This window comes from Sphaerodactylus townsendi, linkage group LG03, assembly GCF_021028975.2.
Source record: "Sphaerodactylus townsendi isolate TG3544 linkage group LG03, MPM_Stown_v2.3, whole genome shotgun sequence".
In the NCBI taxonomy this organism is placed as follows: domain Eukaryota; kingdom Metazoa; phylum Chordata; class Lepidosauria; order Squamata; family Sphaerodactylidae; genus Sphaerodactylus; species Sphaerodactylus townsendi.
The window spans coordinates 76,397,304-76,420,373 of NC_059427.1; the positions used below are offsets into that span (position 1 = coordinate 76,397,304).

General features: G+C 40.9%; 1 protein-coding gene across 1 annotated transcript in view; it reads right to left on the reverse strand.

The window, feature by feature from the left end:
- Nucleotides 1-1,933: 1,933 nt before the first annotated feature.
- The window catches only part of LOC125430248 (magnesium transporter NIPA2-like), a 35,900-nt gene continuing 14,763 nt past the window's right edge, over nucleotides 1,934-23,070 (reverse strand). Inside the window, exons 2-6 of the mRNA XM_048492122.1 lie at nucleotides 18,583-18,831; nucleotides 9,190-9,246; nucleotides 7,985-8,075; nucleotides 7,314-7,474; nucleotides 1,934-6,240 (exon numbers count right to left, since the gene is read on the reverse strand). Of these exons, the coding sequence (XP_048348079.1) occupies nucleotides 5,636-6,240; nucleotides 7,314-7,474; nucleotides 7,985-8,075; nucleotides 9,190-9,246; nucleotides 18,583-18,831 (1,163 nt within the window). The 3' untranslated portion in view covers nucleotides 1,934-5,635. The remainder of the gene's footprint in view (nucleotides 6,241-7,313; nucleotides 7,475-7,984; nucleotides 8,076-9,189; nucleotides 9,247-18,582; nucleotides 18,832-23,070) is intronic.

Sequence of the window (23,070 nt, forward strand, 5' to 3'; positions counted from 1 at the left end):
AACTCAAATTAGAACAGTTAGCTGTAGGGTTGCCAAGACTTAATTAGTACTTCTTTAAACACTCTAGAAAAAGTCACTTCCCACTCCTGAGTTCTGCCTGGTTGCTACAGTGTGATCGTCAAGGTGTCTATCCTATGCAAGGTAGAAAAGAAGAGAGTTCTTAAATTATTGCTGCACTTGAAAAAAACCATAAATGCTGAAATTCTTCCTTATATGCAGCTCCTCAAAGGAACCCTTTCAGAGCTGATACTCGGCATTCTTATATTTGATAAGTAAATGATAATTTTGTATTTTCATGTGAATGTCTGAAAGGTTTACAATGTGATCCTGATATATCTATGCAAATACTTGAATAATGCAGTTTATTGTGCCTTTGCCTAGTTATATTTAATAAATGTTGTCAATCATTAAATGGGTTGTGCATAGTTTTGTTGAATAAATTTACAGATACGGGGATTTGAGAATAAAATACACATTTGTCTAATTTCTGACAAGTGAGGGAACACTTTTTTCTCAACTAAAACTGAAGGCACACTTTACACCCAAAAGGGTTTTCTTTAAGAGAGCACATATAACTTTCAGAAAAGCCAACCCTTGTGTTTCTGCATAAATGTAGGCATGCTTGCCTGTTGAAAGAAGTAGCAATTCATGTAGAGAGGTAACATGCAGTCTCTTCTAAAAGCAGATAATGCTATTGCATTTCTGCATGGGAATGGTGGAATGATCCAGTCATGACTTAGTGGAGTCATGACAAGATTACCTGTTCCTAGCAGAGACAATGCTAGAGCAGTGAATGACATTATCTTCTCACAATACACTAGTAGCAAGCAGACTGTATGGGAATTAGGGTTTGACTTGTTTAAAAGCAAAGTGAAGGCTTTTCTCAACTGAAAGCTAATGGCAGATTGGGGAAGACATAGTCCTTAGCCTGTCCTTGGGCAAATCTCTCCCACCAAAGGTCTGTTGCAGATACTTTCACCAAAGGAAGCAGCATAATCTCAAGAGTTATTTCCTCTTGCCAGCAGAGGGTACTGTAGTCTGAACTGTTCAACGCACACATTATACAGAGCAATACAAAGAAGCAAACAAAGAGTAATCAAAGCAGATCCTCACCTTGAAGAGTTTATATAAAAAGGTTTTATTCTCCCTCTCCAAATACAAATGAATAGCATTGAAATGTTGTATGATCAAACTAGGGGACAGATGCCCATTATACATCAAAACTATTCATAAATCTTCAATTATTTAATAGTCAAACACACTAATAGCAACAAAGAGCTTTAAAATAGCTCGCAAGCAGTCCACAGGCTTGTTTTGCACAATGACCTCTTTTGACTGCAGCGTCTTGGAAGATGCGCTCCCAGATTAGCTGTGAATTTACTTGTTGTCTAGCAATCCAAAGTGGGGGGCTGAAGCTGCATCGGAAGCAGCAGGAAGGTTGTGCTGGCACCCGTGCCATAGATGATGGCACAGAGAAACTTACTGCAGCACAGGAACCTAGACATTTTCCTTTACACCATCAGTCCTGCACTGCAGGAAGTTGTGCCGGCACGGAGTGGGCATTCCTGGAGACGGAACAGACTTTAGTCAGTTTCCAAAGGACTTTCAGCGTGAGAATGTCCCCCTTCAGCAGTACAGACTTATGCCTCAAGAAGGGTGACATAGACCTTGTGCACCTATGTTGAAGCAGCGGCTTACTCTTGAGTAGGGCACCATGCAGGATGCAATGCAAACAAGAACCGAAAGACACACAGTCACCGTGCAGTTCTGTTTATTTGCTAACTACCGTCAAAGTGCTCCGCCAGACCACAGGTGTTTCCAGGCACTTTTTCCCTCTGTGGTCTGTGCCAACTATATACAATTCAGGTGCCAATCCGGTGCCCATGTCTTATCAGACTTTGCACACGGTACACAGTTATGCACACAGCCCCAATTATGCACACGGCACCTGCTGGAGGGAGTGTCCACCTGTCATCTAGATTTTGCCATCTAAACACATGTTCTGACAACCTATGGACTTTCCAAGGGGAGAAAAGAGAAACTCCTTTCTCTCCCGGGACAGCCCATAATGGGATATGACTTATGCCATCCTTTGTGCAGCTGAAGGGGGATATTCCCAGTCTGAAAGTCCTTTGGGATCCCCTGGGGATGTCCCCTCCATGCTGTTGCAACCTCCTGTGGTGCAGAAGCAACAGTGTAGGGGGAAATGTCTGTGGCCTGGCGCCTAATGCCCTGCTGCCAAAATAAATCCCTCTGCACCCATGTCCATGCCACTTTGTGCAGTGCTGGTGGCTCAGGCACAACCCCTCCACTGCTTCCAGTGCAACTTCAGCCTCCCCCAATTTGTATTGCAAAGTAAAAGTCTCAATTGCTACTACCACCGTGTAGAATTCACATATATTTTACATTTTCATAGAGCTCCAGCCTTAACCTTTTGACAAAAAACATATCTTTGCATTGATAACCTGAAGCAGAGATTAAAACACAGTTCTATAACTTTCACACAGGGCAAAGCTGTGTGTGAACATCCTCTTTTGTTGACATCAATTTTAGTTGCTTCTCTTGCTCCTGTGTACCAAAGCAAGCACTGTACATTGGCTAATGGGAAACACAACCAGAGTAATTCTGTAGGCAGCTGCAATGCCTCAAAATCATATTAGTGATATAAAGCAATGAGTTAGTCCCACTTGCCAGCAATCTCAAAGAAAATGACTTGCCTGATTACATCATCAGATGGAAACTTCCCTAAGTGGGTATCTAGCATCATCTATTCCAACACAGGGCCTCCAAGGATCTTGATTTAGTAGTATTTAGAAATGCAAACTGCTCATGACTGATGCCAATATATACATACCATAAATTATAAAATCAATAGCTAACAGACATGAAAGTTTCCATTTCCACTGGAAATGATGTTCAAAGGTAAGGGCAGAGTAGACGGTTAGTAGGTTACACACAGAGAAATTGGGACAGGGCGAGCAATTTTACACCAATGAAGGCATTAAACGCAGCAATAGCCAGGACCATCTACATGTGCCACAAGTTGCTTTCTGTGTAAAAAATAAATAAATAAAAGGACAAGAAGGGAAAATATCATCCTCTGAAAAGCTGGCAACATGAGAAGATGGGCACACTTGGCAGGGGTTCTACTTGGACAGCAGCTGCAAAAGCAGCATCGGGTAGAAGGCTGCAGAGCCCAGTTATATCCAGCTGTTTTGGCTTCACAAAACACTTTCCCCTCTCCTTTTACTGAAGTTGTTTTCCAGAGCAGCTTTGTGGCAAAACTGAACTGAACAGAGACACCGTTATTTTCAAAAGCCTCTACTTCTTGTCTGCCACTGCAGTTGTACTGCAGGGATGGGGTGAGCAGCCAGTGTCTTGGGAGCAGAACAACCTCTTCTCTGTGAACTAGGGGTCCTTTGTTCAAAACTATTTCGTTTGATGTTGCTCCAAAAATTCAGCATATCAGCTAGTTTGTGAATGTTCTATCAGCTTTGGGGACTTTCAGGAAGCAGAAGGTTTAAAAAAATAGCTCCATGTTTTCAAAAATCTGGAAATCACAATCAAGCAAATCTCATGCATGGCTCAGTGGTCTCATGGTTGTGAAAAGTACAACTTGTAAAGCAGCTTTATCAATCTGATATGATTTCTCACAAGCAGTGCAGTTAAAATACATGATTTTTTATAATTTCTTGGTCATCTTGGTCAGTTTCTTGGCTAAGGAAATATTTAATTGACAAAGGAAAAATGATAAGCAGTCATGGGAAAAATGCTAAGCAGTAATTTGTTTGTCATCACACTCTAAACACCACATGCTCAAACAGTTTTAATCCCAGCTTACATGGTTATGATCATATCTGGGATTCGAACTATCACAAGCATCTAAAGAAAATAAAGGGTTTTTTTTAAACTTTAGGAGGTATATTTCCCCTCCCTGCTCCCATTCCTCTGCTGAAGACAGGCTGTCTTGCATATTTAAGGGTTAGCCACCTCATTTAAATGAAGCAGAACATAATCCCCAGACAGGGTTGCCAGTGCTTTCTTGGTACTTTGTTGAGATCCCTTGGGTAATATTCAGAGAACAGGTCTTAAGGTGCTGCAGCAATGCTCCTCAATCCCAGGCCACCAAGTAACACAGCAAACTCAGAATCACCTGGGAGGAATCCATGTTCTGAGTGATGTTCCTCAAATGCTGACTCCTGCTCTCACAGTCAGGGGAACTCATGTACTCATATTATTCTGTACATCATAAGGAGGATGTCACTGGGGCACCCAAAGGATGAAATCTAACCAGTATTTTATGGCAGTAGGCACTTGACCATGGGACACTGGGAATAGCTGACTAGCACCTGAATATGCAGCAAGAAATATTTCACCATGTGTTTGCTGTTGACCAGAAAAGCACAAATGTGCTTTTTCTACACTTCAATTTCTACTCTGCAGAACACTGCCATGCATCTCTTCCGATGCTTGTCTGTACAATATAGTAAGCTGCCACTTGGCAAACAGATTTCTGAGTTCTTCCTGGGGCTGAGTTACAAAACCACTGTGCCAGTTTGTTAGGCATAAAATCTACTTGTCAGTCCTAACAACTGCAGAGAATATTTTGTCTCCTCAGAAACGTATTTATGGAGATACGACATATCTTTTGAATATATTTTCCACAAGTTGTTATCACACAGGCTTTGTGAGTCAAGAAATCAGAAATCAGGATAATGTTAAAATTAACTTCTTGCTATTCATTGGTACTGGAAAATTAAGGCTCCAGTATCAATCAGAGTAGTGTCAAATGGCACAATTAATGTTCTAACTCCAGAAATGTAAGCAAATACTATTTACAGTGATGGAAACCCAAAAGGACTTATGTGGTTGTATAAGTGGTTACATGCAAGGTAGTAACTTGTAAAATATATACAGGAAGAAAACATATGCATGGTCTAGTCCTCCTGGGACTGAATTACTTCAGAGAACAAAGGATCACATCATGACTGAATTTTTCCTCATATGAGGTAAAATAAAGCTAACCTCTGACACAGCAGCATAGTCTTTAACACAGTTTTAGTAAAAGAAGTAGCATATCTTTTCATAACACTTTCAGTGGAGGTCATAATAGCTGTTGTTGAGGCATCATGGAGTTCAAAATGTAATAATCTCCTTGGTCTAATACAGTCCAGATACTGCCTGCAGAACATTTTTTTTCATGCTGTTAGGAACACTTTTGAGTTTAGATGATCTCGGAAAAACATAATTTCTTCAACTACTTCGTCTCTTATGCACTTGAGGTGGCAATTTATGGGCTGCATATTTTTAGATATCTTGTACAGGACTATAGTAGCAGCTTCAGCTGTTGGGCCAGAAACCAAATTTCTTCGAAGTATTAGTAAAGATCTGTCTGCTGGTTTTGAACATGCATAATAAAGTCATCAGTGACAATTCTTTACAGAGACAAGAATGTGCAGTAGAATGCCAAAGCGAAAAGAACAAATGGATCATTAAGCAGAAAGATAGTGAAGGCACTTATTCTTTGTGTTCAAAGAGGTCATCTTTCCCAAAAGATACAAAAAACTGAATTTAAAGCAAATTCTTGCAGTCTAGACCACATCTCTGAAGTTAAGAGGATTAATTATTTTGGGTTTCAGCTATATATCATAAATACTTTGGGTTTGTTGTCAACTGGGGTACCAGAATGATCAAGTTCTATTAGAATATTTTTGTCATCCTTGATTACTTGAGCCTGGTCAGTATTCTGAAGTAGTTGTGGTAGGGTCCTCAAATTGAGATGCACATCTTTAAAAACATGAAGTAAAAATACTCCTAAAATAATGGTGAGGAATCCACATACTGTCCCAATAATGTCTGTCACAGACATGGTGACCCATTCCTTAAAGAGAATAACTGAAGTAGTGATGACTATGGTGGTAAATAGCACATAGTAGATGGGGAAAACCATGGAGGTATTGAAAATGTCCAGAGCTTTATTGAGGTAGTTGATTTGGGTAGTGATGGAAGCCACTAAAGTAAGGACAAGGATCCAGGTCAGTGGGTTTTGCAAAACAGGCCGGTGAGCAAAAAAACCCTTAATGGCAATACCCAGTCCTTTGACTGAAGATACTGAGAATGCCCCAATCACAGAACAGATGGTGAGGTAGACGAGAATATTGGTTTGGCCATAACGGGGTGCCACAAAGAAAATCAGAATTAGGCAGATCACCAACAGAATGCCTGCATAAACAAGGAAACCTGCAGAGGGGGTGAAAATTACAATTTGTGAAAAAAAACCCCACAAAATGAAATTCACGTCTGCTATAGATACAGAATATGTCAAGTGGACCTAGGGCCAATGCACAGTAACATGAAGACTTAAATAAATCAGTAGGAACAGAACATGGGGTTATTCTACCCTGAGAATTGAACTATGTAAACTTAAGCTTGCCAAGAGGGCTGGAAAAACAAAAAATACTCATTGCCAAGGGAGGAGCCAAGGAGAGCCACGTGTGCAGGCTCTGTTCTTGCAACTATATTTTTCCAGCCAGATTGTCAGAAGCTGCTTCCCCACTCAGAATTCTCAAACTGCTATTTAAACTCCTGGGATTCCAAAAATAAGTTTGATAAGGGGTACTACAGCCTTTTAAAGGTATTTGTGACTTTTAGAAGTGTGAGTGTGGAGTGTAGTGGTTATCCCTCGGGGATAGGGCAGTATAAAAATCTAATAAATAAATAAGTGCAGTTTACTCTAATTTGAAAATCTGGATTTGATTCCCTGCTCCTCCACATGATGCCTGCTGGATGCCCCTGGGCTAGTCACAGTTCTCTTAAAACTCTTTCAGTCCACCTACCTCATAAGGTGCCTGTGTAGGGGGGAAGGAAGGTTTGAGATTCCCTTTGGTTGAGAAAACCATGGTAAAGAAACCAACTCTTCTTCCATCTGCTGATTTTATCAGTTTTTAGAGATATGATCAGAGGTGGGATCCAACCAATTTTCACCACTTCTCTAGAAGTGGTTACTATTTTTTTCTGAGAGCCGAGAAGGGGTTACTAAAGCAACCTCCCTGCCCAATAGGGGCTGGAGGTGCGTGTGTGCGGCGGCGCCACTGTTTGAATCCCAACACCATCGGAACCTGTTATTAACATTTTTGGATCCCACCACTGGATATGATGGTAGCCACATTTTTAAGATCCATCCACACAGCAGCAGTTTCTGACAGCTTCAACATTACAGTCATTATCATATTTCAACTGGGCCTCTAATAAGTTATATTGCCAGCTGAACTGTGACACTTGTAATCCTGGCTACCACCATGCCTGGTACTTACCTGGCTCTTTCAGTTTAGAGGACATTTCGTCCAGAGTGGTGACTTCCTCTTCCTCAGGAGCATGAATCACAAGAACTGTACTGCCCACAATACTCAGCATGCAACCTAGTTTCCCCAACAGATTGAGCCTCTCTCCAAGCAGGTATGAAGACAAAATGGAACTATGTAAAAAGAAATCAAAATGATCACTTAGAGAAGATGGAAAAAGTGCACTAATAACAGATCTATAAAACTTTGGAAAGCCCTTTTCAGAAACAGAGATTTAAATGGTATACTCAGTAGTTGGATACTGCCACTTGGTATCAACCACATGGAATTGTGTCTTCTGAGAGAACTAAAGGCTTCAACATCCAAATAAATTCTAGTATAAAATGAACTGGTGTAATTTGATGAAGACATCAATCACCCAATGAGAAAAAAGCTATCATTAGCTGCAAGTGGAGGAATGTAGAATAAATACTGGATTGTAATTCACACAATGTAAACTATTAAGGGTGAGTTTCTGCTATGAGAAAAATGCTCAGCTCTCTGCAAATACCTGACTTTCTATTGAGCAGGAGAATGTTATCGAGCTATTTTTCCACCTGCATGGAAAAATCACACTAGTAACACCTGAAGCTTTAGGAACCAAAGTAAATATTGGAGGAGATGATAGAATGAGAGGAAATCACCTTATGAGCACACTCAGTGCTCCAAGAGGAGTAACAATGGTTGCAGGTGCAAAGGCATATGCAGCAAAGTTGGCAGCTTCTCCTCCACCCACTGAACAAAGGATAAACAAAAAATATAATTAGTATGACATTATTGTTCACAGGTACTATTTTGTTTCCATTCAATAGCAATCCATTTCAAAAGAGAATGGAAACCCAGTAACCATAACCAAGTGGACGGGGGTTCTGTGCCCATTATTTATTTATTTATTTAAAGCTGTCAATCATATGGCAGGTAAGAACAAATGACCTCCCCCTGAAAAGAAACGCACAAATATCCTTGAATTGGATCTCAGTGATGTCATGGCTTATCACTGTCTCTGATAAGCAGGTATCTTTACTGAGCAGTATAACACTTTGGTCATTTATGCATGCACTACTTACCCCACAACTATTTGCCTCACAGTGGATTTTTCCTGAGATTTTTTGTTTACACAGGGATTCTCCACCTGTGAAGTGTCCTTAGCCAAGCTGAGCCACCATTTTGCCTGCTCACCATTTCCTTGTTCTCTCTGTGCAACCTCCATTTGGGGTTGCCTGCTGACTTTTGTGTATGTGTGTGCATGTCATTTTGGTCCAGTGTAACTTTGCTAGACCATGTAAATCCATATTGATTTCAAGGATCTATCACTCCACCAATAGATCTTCAGCAATGATTTTTTAAAAGTCTGATTGTTTTGAAATGACTAGAAGAAACTGCTGTTATGTGAGCACAGAAAGGTAAGAAAATGCAAAACAAAAAACCCACCAAAAGATTAATGCACTGTGATCTCCTTCCCTTTCCTTGTGAAGTGAGAGAAAAAGTTGCCTTTTAACAGGTTTGGGAAACCATAGGGATTATCTGATCAGAGAGCGAAGTGAGTTCTGAAGAGAGGAAAATGTGTGTAACTAAGAATCAAACTGACTCAGAGCAACACTGCAATGGTCTTATTTGCTATGAGGACTCTGTGAAGACTCTTTCCATACCATCACAGAAAACAGTTGTCCATATCATAGACACTGCAAAGATACCATTTAGAAGATTCTATCTAGTTTCCACGTATACAGCTGTAACAGATTAAATATCCTCTAGCTCAAAAGGAAACTTGGAGGGTTCTAATGTTTATCATTGAGTTTAAGAATTATAGCAGGTACAAATCCAGGATAGTGAGAATAATCATACTTACTGGTGAGCAAACCAGCCCACCACAACCAATCTTTTAGGTATCCATGGCCTCCATCCCCTAAGAAAGAAACAGAAGAACACATACATGCTTAGAGACTAGAGGATAAAATAAGTCAAGTGACTTGTTGAAAAGAAACTAAAAATGTGATGCATACTTTCAACCTTATTTGTGGGTAATAATAATTATTAGTTATAACAAATGTACATACAACTTGGATGGGGAGTACAAAGGGTGAAAACAAAGAATAATCTGGTTGAAAAGGAAGTCCATAGAACTACATCCTTCTAAGGCCATTAACTTGAATGAATTTTCAACAGTTAAGGATTGAACTGCAAGTCAGCTGCAGATAATATTTTTTGGCACTTCATCATATGTGGCCCTCTGAACATGTAAAGGAAATCATTCTAACCCCTCCTCACCAGCTGCTTGTAGGATTACCAGGTCCCCCTTGCCATCAGTGGGTAAGCAGGAGGTAGGGTTGCCAGCTCTAGATTGGGAAGTGTAGTTCCCACCAGGCCATTTTCAGCCTCAAGTGAACAGGCCGCTTTTTCCAGCCTGCACTTTCAGGCTGAACTAAAGTAAGTGTGTGTGGGGGGAAGGAGGGCTCCATGGAGGAGGGGCAGAAAACGCAGAGTGAGCATCAGGCCTAGTATGGCCCAGCTACACCTGGAACCTTGAAACAATGAAACCTTGAAAGACTGGAACCTTGAAACAATGTTAAAGATTGATAAGTGTGACGGATTAGGCCCAGGTAAAAGGGTTAATTTTTAGAAGGTGCAGAAAAGCTGGCCTTAGCAGCACTTAATGTAAATGTAGACACCTCCTGATTGGCTGGCGAAGACGCAGTTAGCCTAGAGCCGTGGTGGCGAACCTTTGGCACTCCAGATGTTATGGACTACAATTCCCATCAGCCCCTGCCAATTGACCATGCTGGCAGGGGCTGATGGGAATTGTAGTCCATAACATCTGGAGTGCCAAAGGTTTGCCACCACTGGCCTAGAGCCACAGGTAGGGGAAGCTAGGAACTATAAATACAGGGAACCACCTGTCAGAAGGTGAGAGAACAAAGACAGCTGTGAATCACCCACAGGCTGCGGTTGCCACTCGGGGTAGGTATATGGAGCTGAGACGGCTGTTGCTGCCCAGGTGAGGGCGAAAACAGGGCCCTGGCCATGTTAGGCCAGGGCAAAATGTCACCGGTAGTGGGAGGGCTAACGAGCCTTTAAAGGAACAAACCCTCCTTTGTTGCTGGCCATGTGCTTGTTTGATTTTTGGGAACTGAGCTCTTGAACTGGCAGACAGAGGATCGCAGTTCTGGGCAGGTGGTCAGTCAGACCTTATCAGCAAAACAAACCCTTCAGTCTGGAGATCATGTCTAGTGGCAGTGAGGCCAGTGAGAGACATAGAGAGGAAGGCTAGGTGGCCAGATTCCTCTAAGTAATCTCAGACTGTCAGGGAGGAGCAGTGGTTGTTATACAGTCTGGTTCTCTGAATTAGAGAAACTTCACGTGCGGCCCTCCTAAAGTCAGTGACCATTCCCTTTTATGATAAAGGGCAGGTGAACTAGGAGTGGGCTTGACTGTGGGTGGAAAGTTTTCCCTCAAGAGGCACCCGAGGGTGAATAAGTCTTCTGAAACTGAAACCTGTAATAACTAAGAAGAAGAAAACTGGTCTGTAACATCTAAGAAGTATGTGCCTAAAGTAATGCTTATGTGCCTCTCTGAACCATCCTGAGAAGAAAAGTTTATTAAATAAAATCCAGTTTTTGTGTTTTAAACTTTCAAGAGCCTCTCTACACGTTCCATTTACTTCAGCTTATGGTGGCAGCATTTTATATCTATAGTTTAGTGTCCCCTGTCAGGATTTCTGTTTAAAGGCCTGTGTGTGCTTGAGTTGAAGGTAGTGCCTTAGGCCAACAAATTCAGCTACTCACATATCCACCCTCAGTAACAGGCTTCCCTCCCTTTTTGGGGCTGCGGAGTGGGTGCTGTTACAATAAGCGTCTGGGAGAACCTTGCCTTAATGAAGTGGAGAAGACGTGCTATGATGTTTTCCTTACAATTAACCTTGGGTTTGATGGAATGTACTAATGTGTCTGTAGTAAAGAGATGATTGATCTGTAACAAGTGCTTATGAAAATTACCAAGGGAAAACAACTGTACATCAAAGATTCTTTAGGTCTGTCAAAGACTCCCCAAAAGTAATATGAATCTGTAAGACACAGGAAGACCAAAGAACATTAAAGTTTTTGCATGTTATTTTAAGATACCAGGGATTCTGTGATGTATGGGAATTAAATGGCTTATCATGTGAAGTTTTTCTATAAAAGAGGCAGTTTTTAAAGTCAAAGCTGAGTCTCCCTCCCAGGTACTTCTGCAACCCGTATCATCCTTAATAAACTTACTAACTACCCTAAGATCCCTTGTCTCCTGTCAAGTTCTTTAACTATCCTGTTCCCTAATTGGGGTAACATTCTGGCATCCCTTTCATAAAAGAGTGTGTCCAAGACAGTGGAAGACTATGTGGTACAGAGCATCCAATGTTAAAAAATATTTATTAAAAAGAAAATATTTACAAACAGACTTTTAGAACAGCACCAGATTGAGCAAGGGAATCTAAAGAAATGAGAGATAAATGCAGTTCCTCTGTCCCTCTCTGTAATACATACTCTATCAGATGGCGTAATAGCATAGGTTCTTAGAATATTACAGAAAATTGTGCCAACTCCCTGAGGTAGAACATGGTCAAGATGGCTTCCTCCCCCAGACCTCAAGCAAGACTTCTGTCCCCTGTGATGGTCCCAGCCAGAAGTGACCTTTCTCCTTGAACCCAAGCATTTTATCATTTCTCAGTTGTCACCACCTTGACTTAGTGAGTCTGGGTCAAGGAAGCTTTTCCTGCTAGATCAGTGATGGCGAACCTATGGCACGGATGCCAGAGGTGGCACTCAGAGCCCTCTCTGTGGGTACGCGCACACAGAGTTTGTCATGTGGGGGGAATCATTCCCCCCCACCATCTAGGCTGGGCATGATGTCGCGAGGCACTTTCACGGTTGAAGCAGGGAGGACTTCGGCTGTGACAGAGCGCCAGGGGCAGGAAAAAGCAAGAGCAGTTTGAGGTGCATTCACAGGACCTGTTGTTGGAGGCTGGGAGCAGAGCTGGCTGCTGTTGCTTGAGGAGTTGGAACAAACAAAACGTGGGAGGAGAAAGATAAGGAACAGATCCAAATGGATCCTGTCCCCATATACCTCAGAGGGAAGCAGCCTTTAGAGACCCAGAAGTTTTTACTTAGCCAATCACCTGGGCAGATCAACCTAGGGAGGAGGAACCAAGATGCATTTAGGATTTTTTTTAAAAGCACACCAAGGTCTTTGCTAGAATTGGTTTTGTTTTTCTGTTCCTATTGCATTTTGTGGGAAGTCAAGTGCTGTGAAGGAAAGATGACATGTGAAGGAAAAACCACAGATCAGATGACTGCTCTACCAATTTAGCTTTCCTGAAGTTATCCCACTCCTCACTCAGCATTCTTGCTAAGGATTGCCTTCCTTGACTGCCTTTTTACTTCTATTTTGTGGTGGTGGTGGGGTTATTGGGTTTCAGAAAGCGAAAGTTTCATTTCTCTCTCCCCCCACATGCCTCCCCCTTTTCCCACCAGGCCCCCAGTGTGAGAATAGTGTAATTATTTCAGGGAGATTATTAGCATTAAACCTAAGACCTAGTTTTGTGGAAGCAGTGTAGGTAACCCTGTTAAGCGCTGTTAAACCGCACTGATTTTCATGAAAAGAACTAAAGCGTGATCCTTTACCTGGGAGTAAGCTTGGTTGCTGGCAATGGGGCTTGCTTCTGAGTAAACCTTCCTAGGGTCATGATTCACCCGTTCAAAGCATTGCATGGTTGCTTCACCAAGCTTACTCCTGAGTAACGCGTGCCTTAGAGCCAACCGTTTTTTCTAAATTAAAACCTCAGTATTCAGGTTAAATTGCTTCGTTGGCACTTTGCGATAAATAAGTGGGTTTTGGGTTGCAATTTGGGCACTCGGTCTCGAAAAGGTTTGCCATCACTGTGCTAGATCCAGGAGTCCTCTTCCTGGCACCCTGCTATCCTTTCAAGACTTCCACATTTGTGATACCTGCTTGGAGGGGGGAGGGGGTTGGCCCATCCCATTGACTCTTGATATCCCCATTTTCATTTCTAAAAAGTTGACAGAGGTGAGGCAGGTGAGTAATTGAAATGACTTTCCCCTCCCTCCTGCCCAGAGGAAAAAAATGCTTAAATGCAACCTGCAAGGGGGAAAAGCTATTACTGTACTTCACAAAGGATAAAACACATTATGCCACTAAATCCTAAATATCTGTGACGGTATTCCCCCCCCCCCCCCCCCCAACTCAGAAGTCAAAATTATTCACCATTTTACATATAAACAATCTCAGAATTTCATAATCCAGTAATCCTATTTTTAAATACAGGATGCCAAGTGAAAAGCTGTATGAACACAATTTCTGACAAATGGAAAGGAAAGCAACAGAGACCATAAGTTTCTTATCAAAGGCCACCATTAATCTTATGAATTTCAACTTGGCAAACATGGTAAACTCATTTCAGACTAATGATAATGAGACCTTATATAATAAATAATAATATAATAAATAAATAATATAATAAATCTATGATGAAGTGAGCATCTGCAACAATTTTGAAGTGAGCATCTGCTACAATTTTGCAGCAAGAGTCACATATTGGTACTGACTGTCCTCTGACTGGGACATACAATGGCTTAGCGATGCTGACAACACCATGTTTTAAAATATTTTAAAATATTGTGCAAACGTGTATAACAATGTAATCGATTCAGTTTTTAAAAATGTTGTTTGAAGTGTCTCAGAATTAGAGTTCAGATGCCACAACGTGGAACCCAGTCTGAACATCTAACATTTTGCTGCTATGCCACTAGCCTGCTGATCATGGTCAACCACCAGATACCACAACTATATATCAAGAGAATTCACTTGGCCCATACAAGTGAGAGGAAATCTCTCTTTTCTCTCATCTAGGAGCAAACATTGCTGTATTCTCCTGGGATAAACAAGCTGCCTCACTGCTGGATGCCCAGTAATAGTAGGGACTCAAGAGCAACTGATGCCTCAGAATCCCAGAACAACAAGATGATTGGCAAATAAGGGTTGCTTCACTTTTTCACACAATTAGTTTAGTCAATAGATTAATCTACTAAAGCTTTAATAGGTTTACAAGCAAGATTATATTTTAATGGGCTGGGTCTAAACACCCTTGTTTATTCTATTTCTATGGTGCTGAAATAGGGATGGTTTCCACACAGGGACAGCCTTGTATGGGTTTCCTGTTGCTGCTGCTACTACTGCTGATTCAGCACGGCAACATTAAGTTTCCACATGGCATGTTTTACCATGATTTTCGTGCCCCAGTCCTTTGGCAGTGGCCATTCCCTCTCCCCTAGGCCACTAGGCCTTTTAAAAAAATTAAATCAGCTAGTGGATATGGTTGTATTGATGTAACATTGTAGCAATTTGTATAACAGGTTCATTAAATGTCCAACCTCTTTCATTGTCAATATATGCTTTTTTCCTTACATATTTGCAATGGAAAACTGAAAATTCAGGGAATCTGATACTTAGCTTGTTATAGTGTTATATCACTATAGTGATAGTCAATTGCCAATTTAAAACAAAAAAACCCTCAAATGGAAATGTCTGCCACAGTGATGGGGTCAGGCAGCCATCCAAGTTTTATTGCAATCTTGCTCTAAACTGCAGCAAAGCAGGCTACAGTAAGAGCAAAGGAAAGGCAGGGAAACTACAGGAGACACATGATGCTGGGAGGAATCAGGAAAAAACCTGTTTCCAATAGCATTTGAACCTGGGGAAAAGAGCTTCCATAGGAAAGACCAGAGAGTAACAAGTGGTAATCCTACAGATTTTTATTTGTTTGACTGTAAATAACCTTATCCTTCTTTCAATATCTTGCAAAAGATAGATGTGTTAGAATTGATTTGCACCACATACAAAAACTTTTCATTGATTAATTATTCCATTCCAAAGGAAAAAGATGTCACTTTAGTTAATAAATAGGTTGCAGTTCTACTAACAATTTAATGCCTGCATGCAACAGATATATAGGTATAACATGAATTCATATGTCAGAGAGCTAAGACTGGTCCCTATGTACCTGCAGCAGTAAAGATACTGTAAACATACATTTCTACTACATTGCCACCACAATTCTCCCAATAGGAATCAGTCCACACTTGCAGAGGAATATAATCATAAAGCAATCAATGGGAAGCCAGTGGCAATGACAGAGTGCAATTTTCCCCTCCCTTAAGGACTTTACCCGCTTCAGAAATGATCAACTGATCATTCAAGTAATCCATATCAAAATATCTCCACTATAAGATTGGCAAATGTCCATTGGTGAGTCAGATTCTAAAGCAATCAATGCTGTTTGTGAGGTTGCTTATATGCCTGATATACTAACTTTTAAAGTAATATTTATTTAGCAATACATTGCTATTCTCATAAAGTACACATAAACCAGATGATATTATACATGCACACACACTCTGAATCATATTCATGGAATGACTCTTGATTCAATAACTGGTAGCTAACTGATTTTATTAGTGCATGACAAGATCTCAGTTCATTTACAAGAGCATGTATCATTGTTTTCAGAACAATGACAAGATTATTTCTGTTATTGTTCATACACAATCTGACTTAGTCCACGGAAGAACCGAAAACAACAAGGAAGAATGTGAATGCTGAGTAAGATTTATCATCTGTTACACACAAAAACCTGATGCTATTCCAAAAAGTTTACTGGAAACAGAAACAGTTTCAGATTACAATTACACTAGCAGAACAGGAATCACCACCTCTCCTTGCCTGTCAAACTCAAAAGAATGTTAAAATGCAAGAGAGAGGAAGGTACCAAGGCACCATGGTAACGATTCAGGTGTACAAGCCTAGATGTTGAGATTAAATGAGCAGATAATATGAGCATGCAAAAAACTTGTCCCGCAGATTCAAAGCACCCACACAAGTTCAGCAAGTATAGCTTGGGTTGCAATGATTCTTCTCTGACTAAATAGGGAGGAGTCAGATTGCACAGGACTATAGTGTGCAGTTGATTCACACATGTATGTTCCATTACTTAACTATAGCACGTGTAAATGAACCATAGACACAATTTCATCATTTGTAATCTCCAACATAATGCTTTTCACTGAAGTTGGTTCACACAGCTAGGACACAGGCAGTACTGAGCAAATGTGCAAGGTAGTGATGATGTGGATCAGCTTGTCTGACTGCCACAAAGTGCTTACTTGCAACAACAGTTGCCAGAACATGCCCAGCAACTGGCTGAAGGGTTGGGAGAGGCTGCAAGATTGTCTGCGCCACTATATCACTTCTGGGGGAAATCCAGAAGTGACATAGAGTACCTAAAGGAATCCAGGGCAGCTCCAGAAATTGCTCAAGCTACCTACACCACTTCCAGGTTTTCCTCAGAAGTGACATAGCAGTGCAGATGTCACCATTTTTTCCCTTCCCATTACTGCTCAAATTACAGAGCCCTGTTCACAATACATTGGCTTTGTTATGCCTCTATGGAGAGAAAGGATTAGTTCTGAAGACAGTGGTTAAGTGGTTAAGAACTGTGTTTAATGGAACACAACACCAACTAACTAGACCATAGCTAGGTCTCAGTAACTTTGACTCCTCTTCCAGTTATGATCACAAGACTCAAGTCTCTCCATTCTAGAGAGCCTCTAGTCCTTAAAGCAACGACACCAATATACAACAGACTTGTATCTTATCATCTGCACATAGCATTCTTCTCCATTCTTGCAGCCTTTTCTGACCCCTGGATAGATTATTCCCAGGGTTGTAGGGCATTTGAGGAGGAATAGATATGTAGGTTAGAGGACCAAACTGAGAAGGGACAACAAGGTAAACTGACTCCTCCTTCACCTTCCACAAGCACAATTCCACTTACGGGAAGAAACATGCTGTTGTCCTTATCTCACTCTAGCCTCCCAATTTAAAAACAAGTCTTCCACCCAGATCCCAAGGAACAATCTTTTGGGAGAGTTGGAAGGGACAGCTCAAATGAAAGGAAATGTGGGGATATTACGAGTGCCTTTCTGAATACAAATGTTGCGTGCAAGCCATTCTTAAGAAGATAATATTTTCTGAAAGCCTTTGGAGGTTGTTCTAGAGCATATATTTTCTCTATGCGTGGATTATAATACTCTTATTACTATATACATGTCTTTCAACATGGGAGATGTGTTTTTACTGCAGCAAGCATTAGCATAAGCAGAAGGCTTGATTGTAAAATCTCAAGGTTCCATTGTGTAAACTATAGGTGCACAGTCAGGAAACACAATTATGGGAAGCAGGAAGCTGGGAAACAAATTTGGTAAGCAGGAAGTTGAACTCTCAATCCAGCCAGATATCAGTGGTGTTATGATTATACAGTACCATAATACATAATGAGTGGACAAAAGAAGAGTGTTGATTGGTTGATGTACATTTGGTTGATGTACATTTCTGAGATAAATCATAACTATCATGATGTACATTTCTGAGATAAATCATAACTACTAGTGTTGAAGTGTTATGAATCTTTGCTTTTAAATGAAAGTGACTATTTCCAACAGTAGCAAGTACACTGTCTGATTAGTACTGCTTTGGAAAAAGTAAAGTATGTACACCTTTGCTTGTGCTTGAGTATCTGATATATTAGCTCTTCCTGGCAAACAGACGCACATCATGATATATCCTCCCCCATACACTCATCCTTCACTCGTAGCTTGCAGTAACCTCTTGTATATGCAGGGTTGCCAGGTCACAAGAGAGCTCTTTTGTTTCTTTAAAAGGTATACAGTCACAAAGGACCATGTACCCAATTGCTCCCATTTCCCTCTACCACAGAGCCATTGCCCACTCTTCCTTGCTATTGAAAAGAAGAGATGAAAAGCTTCTGGAGGTCATCAAGTAATTCCTCTTGAACAGAACTCAGTCTGTATTAATAGTACTCCAACAAATGGGATGTCTGTTTCTTCATTACATCAGTCATTATATTTTTAGGTACACAGTTAACATACTTTATGGGAACATCAGAAAATGTGAAATCAAAATGTGAATGTGACAATCAAAAGTGAATCACACAGGCATGCTCATTAGGATTATTAGTTCTCTGTGGAGTGTATGCTTGATGGAGTTTATGCTTAATGGAGAAATGGGAATTGGCCCAGTGAATCTGAATAATATGTGAAAGGCCCACAAAACACTCAGATTTCCATTGTATCAAAAATAGTTTCTATTCCCACCTCTGCAGACAATTAAATCATACCTGCCCGGGTGCCTCCTTTCTCCACTAACCGCAGTAGTCCTTTCTTCTTGAGGATGACACTGCTACCAATGAGAAAGCTGGAGAAGATGGCCAGGGCCAGGCCAATGTAGAAACCATATTTGTTTTCTATCTGCACCATCCAGTCAGCATCCAAAGTAAGATTTTCATGAGGTGAGACTGTTGGGCTGACATTCCCAATGACCTGACAGATTGTCTGCCAAGACAGGCAAGTCAGGGTCAGCAAGGAACCTGGGAACAAAAGAAAGATAAGAAATGGAAATTAAGACTTTAACAAATAAATGCTCTGTGGCTATTTCTATATAGCTCACCATATCTCAGGGAATCATTGTTCTTTTTCCTTTCCTTGGGATTTCTACATCTTTACCAATTTAAAATTTCAAGAATTCCTTCACAAACATGAGAATAAAAGTACTTTTGTTTTAGGCAGTTAAAAATGGCACCTGAAAACACTGAAATCACCAGCATTGCTTCAGATTTTGTTGTCTCCTGTACAATTTTTTTACTAATCATTCTACTTTTGTACTTTTTGCCAGCAGATTTTCAATGAAATATTTTTTGTTTGTTTAAATCTGCAAACCAACAACTGTTTTACAGTTTTAACATATTTTTATAAATTAGTATGTGCAAATGATTGATGGCCAGTTCCATTTTAGCAGGGCATACTTTAATTACTCACTTTGGAACAATCTTCACCCTAACTAATGCACAGACAGAATTTTTATTACCTACTACTAGTGCTTGGGGCCCGGCCACGCGCTGCTGTGGCAATTCTCAGTGGGTGAGGCACAGAGAGTGAAAATTACCTGCGTGTGAGGGGGGGAACCCCACCTGATGTCTCACACAGCAAAGTGTGTATGTGTTTCACTTCCACTCGTGATTTACCTAACAGGTATTACCTATTCCCACTGTTTTAACTGCTCATCTCTCGCCCATCTGCGTGAACATTTCCTAAGCTTCTCAAGTGAGGTGGCGAACCTTTGGCACTCCAAGATAAAGTTATGGACTACAGATTCCTCTATCCAGCCTGCCAGCATTGGCCAATTGACCATGCTGGCAGGGGTGCAATCTGATGGGAATTGTAGTCCATACCATCAGTGGAGTGAATCCTCTTCCCATCTGGAGGTTCAGTCCACTCACTGTTCCTAAGCCCTCATCCCAAGCCTCCCTCAGAGCCACAGACAGACAGGCTGCACTGAGACGATCTCTAAGGATGACAGTTTAAAACACAGAACGCTTGCAGAGGCGCGGTAGGCCAGGAAAAAGGATGTTTTACCTGGCTCCAGGTATGAACTTCGGCGATTTTGAAGGTCCCATTACCTGCCATAACAGGGAGGAGCGTCCATGTCTTGAAAAAAATTCTTGGGGGCGAGTCCATTCCAGCCAAGTTGGCTACGTTATTGGGGAGTGACTAACAAAGTCACTGTTTGCTTTTTATTATTACCTATTAATGTGTCAGGTTTTCTGTATCAAGTAAGGAAAAGCTTTTTGCATTACTATTTTGCAGAAAAGTTTACTCAGATACCACTGCATCAGCTAATTCATGAATATCACAGTTGTTTAAGGTATTTTGGCATCTGCTGACTCCTAAATCTGGGTCATGATTGACTCAGGAAAACAAGCAATAGCTGTAATCAACATTCCCTGTAAGCTGCATAGACACCATTTTGTCAGGGGAAATTCTTTCAGGTGGCTCAGTTCTACACAGAGGTAGAGAACTCCTGCGCAGAGGCACAGAATAGTTTGAGGGACTATTGGCTGTGATATTTTTTTCAAAGTTTTTTTGCTATAAAATATGAATGCAAACTAATCTAGATGCTGGTTGTAAAATAGATCACTCTGAAGAAATGTATAATGCATCATTTTGTCTGCTTATAAACCATTTTGATCCAATTATCATGGTGAATGTTGACAGGATTTGGGGATATGTGAATGCAACTACTTGTGTTCTGGACCTTTCCACATTCTGGATTCTAAAATCATACAAGGATCACAAGCGCTTGGTGTCCATCATAAAAATCAATCATTAATTCTGGGTACCTTTCCTCCACACTCAGGCAGTTATCTGTCCAAATCTTCAAAAACCTGCCCTGAAGAAAAATTATATTCTCCAGTCTTTAATCTCCCTTTTCTGAGCAAACTGACTGAGCAGCTCCATTTCTTGCATAACTCATTATGAATTCTTTTCAGTTTGGCTTCAGGCCAGGCTACGGGACAAAGACAGCTCTGGTAGTTTTAAATGATTACTTCTGTCTGACCATAGTCAAAGTTCATCCTTCTTTGTAACCCCTACTGGACTTATCTGCAACTTTTGATACAGAGGACAATTCCACTTTGTTGAGGGATCTGGATACAGCAGCAGGTACCAAGTGATGTGCTCTGGACTGGTTCAAAGCATTCCTCACAGACTAGAGTCAAAGGGTTGCCTTTGGAAACCACTTATCAATGCAGGACAGAGGCAAAGATGCAATAGGGACATCCGGGGTGGCTTGCCCCGGGCGCTGCCATTGCAGTCATATTATTAGGAGTGTCGAGGAGCAGGGTGGAGCATGTTGGGGGGGGGTGTTTAGGAGGAGCATTTAGAGGGGATGGGTTGGGAAAAAAAAAGAATTAGGTGGGGAGGGGCCACTTGGGCAGTTCATGTCCCCAGGTGCAGTTACCCACTCCCTTAGATGCCACTGGGATGCAGGACCTCTTAGTGGCAAGGGCTCCACATGGTGCAGCCCTGTGCCCTATTCTATTCAGTCTCTATGGAAAGCCCTTAGGATGAATCATCTGCAGCTTGGGAGTTGGTTGTCATCAATACGCTGACAACACCTAGATCTATAGTTCCTTATTCAAATATCCTGGAGATGCAAGATTCACTGAAATCCTGTATCACTGCCTGTCCTACTGCCGTAAATACTTAAACGGCTAAGACTGAAAAATTGAAACTAAATGTCCAAAAGACTGAAGTAATGCTGGCTGGGAAGGCAGGAATCTTGAAAAAAACCAGGTTTCCCACCTTCAGTGAGATTCAGCTGACCCTCACTGACTTGGTCAACAGTTTTAGGGTTATACTAAATTGAACACTGCTGTTAGAGAAGCAAGTTGATGTTGCTGCCAATTCAGTCTAGCCTAGAGGATGGCCTGTTGACTCAGCCAATCTAGTCTGGTTCCATTCCACAAGAACACTGATACAAGACTAATTGTAATGCACTCTACATTGGTCTCCCTTTGAAGTCAACTCTGAGGTTGCCACAGTTCAGTTGTTATAAGGAATTAGCAGAACACTAATATTACTCCCATTCTGCAGGCATTCCTTTGATTGCCCATCACATACCAGATTCAAATAGAAATTAGCTATCATATACAAAGCCCTTCCTGGCCTCTGACCCTCATATGTGCAGAACACCTCTCCCACTATAGCTTCACTCATCTGAGTAAGACCTTCTGCAGGTGCCACCTGTAAATGGACAGGATCAACAACTGCCCATACACATGCATTCTCTATTGTGGCATCCAGCATATGGAAAGTCAGGAAGGGTCTCACAAGACTGGCATTTCACAAATTATGCAAAATGGAATTATTCAGGAGGGCATTTTTTCAAAGGTTACAAGGCTATATTATAACAGAATGGTTTGGGAATTCTCTAATAAAGGGAAAGAGACTATGGACTGTACTATTGTCTACATAACCATTTAACATGGCATGGTAATATTTATGTTTTATTTCAGATTTCTGAAATCCAAACCTCAGTGCATTGTTTACTAGATGTCCCATCCCATTAATTGTATTGACTTACAGTATATAATCTCCCTTGAACTCCCATGAGAAAGGTAAACTATAAATATAATAAATAAATAAATAAAATAAAACCAAAGGAGAGAAGAGGGTATGGAAAAATGCTTGGTTTATAGAAGAGGTTTACCAGAATAAATAGCTTAACTTTATCTCTTGGGTAGAAATATGCGCAAACGATGAAAACATGAAAAAGATCAGTCTATAAACATTCTGTCTAATAATTATTTTCAATGCAATCTATATATAAGAATATAATTCAGTCGAAATAAAGTTTATTAAATTTGTAGGATAGTTCCTACTTGAAAGCCACTGTTTTCAAATAACTCAAATAAAAACTGCTAAATGTATTTTTGACTCCTTTATTTGATAGCTTTCTTTGGATTTACTAGTATGCTTGTAGACCACACCACCTGCCCAAACGTTTTCTGGTGCCCTACAAGTGTTTTTAGGGGTTGGGTTGGGCCAGGCCTGATAGGACTTTAGCCCAGCAAAGCTTCTGATTGACTGTGCAGATTTTTTTAAAAATGTTGCTTTTGTAGCAGGTGTCACCACAGCTCTAGAATCTACACTGTTAAGCTCTGGCAATCATTTTGTAGCTGACTATACTTCCTGTGGCAGCCATTTTGTTGCTGCGGCCACCATGCTGTGCCAGAATTTTGAATTCTGAATGTACCCAGAGGTTTAAA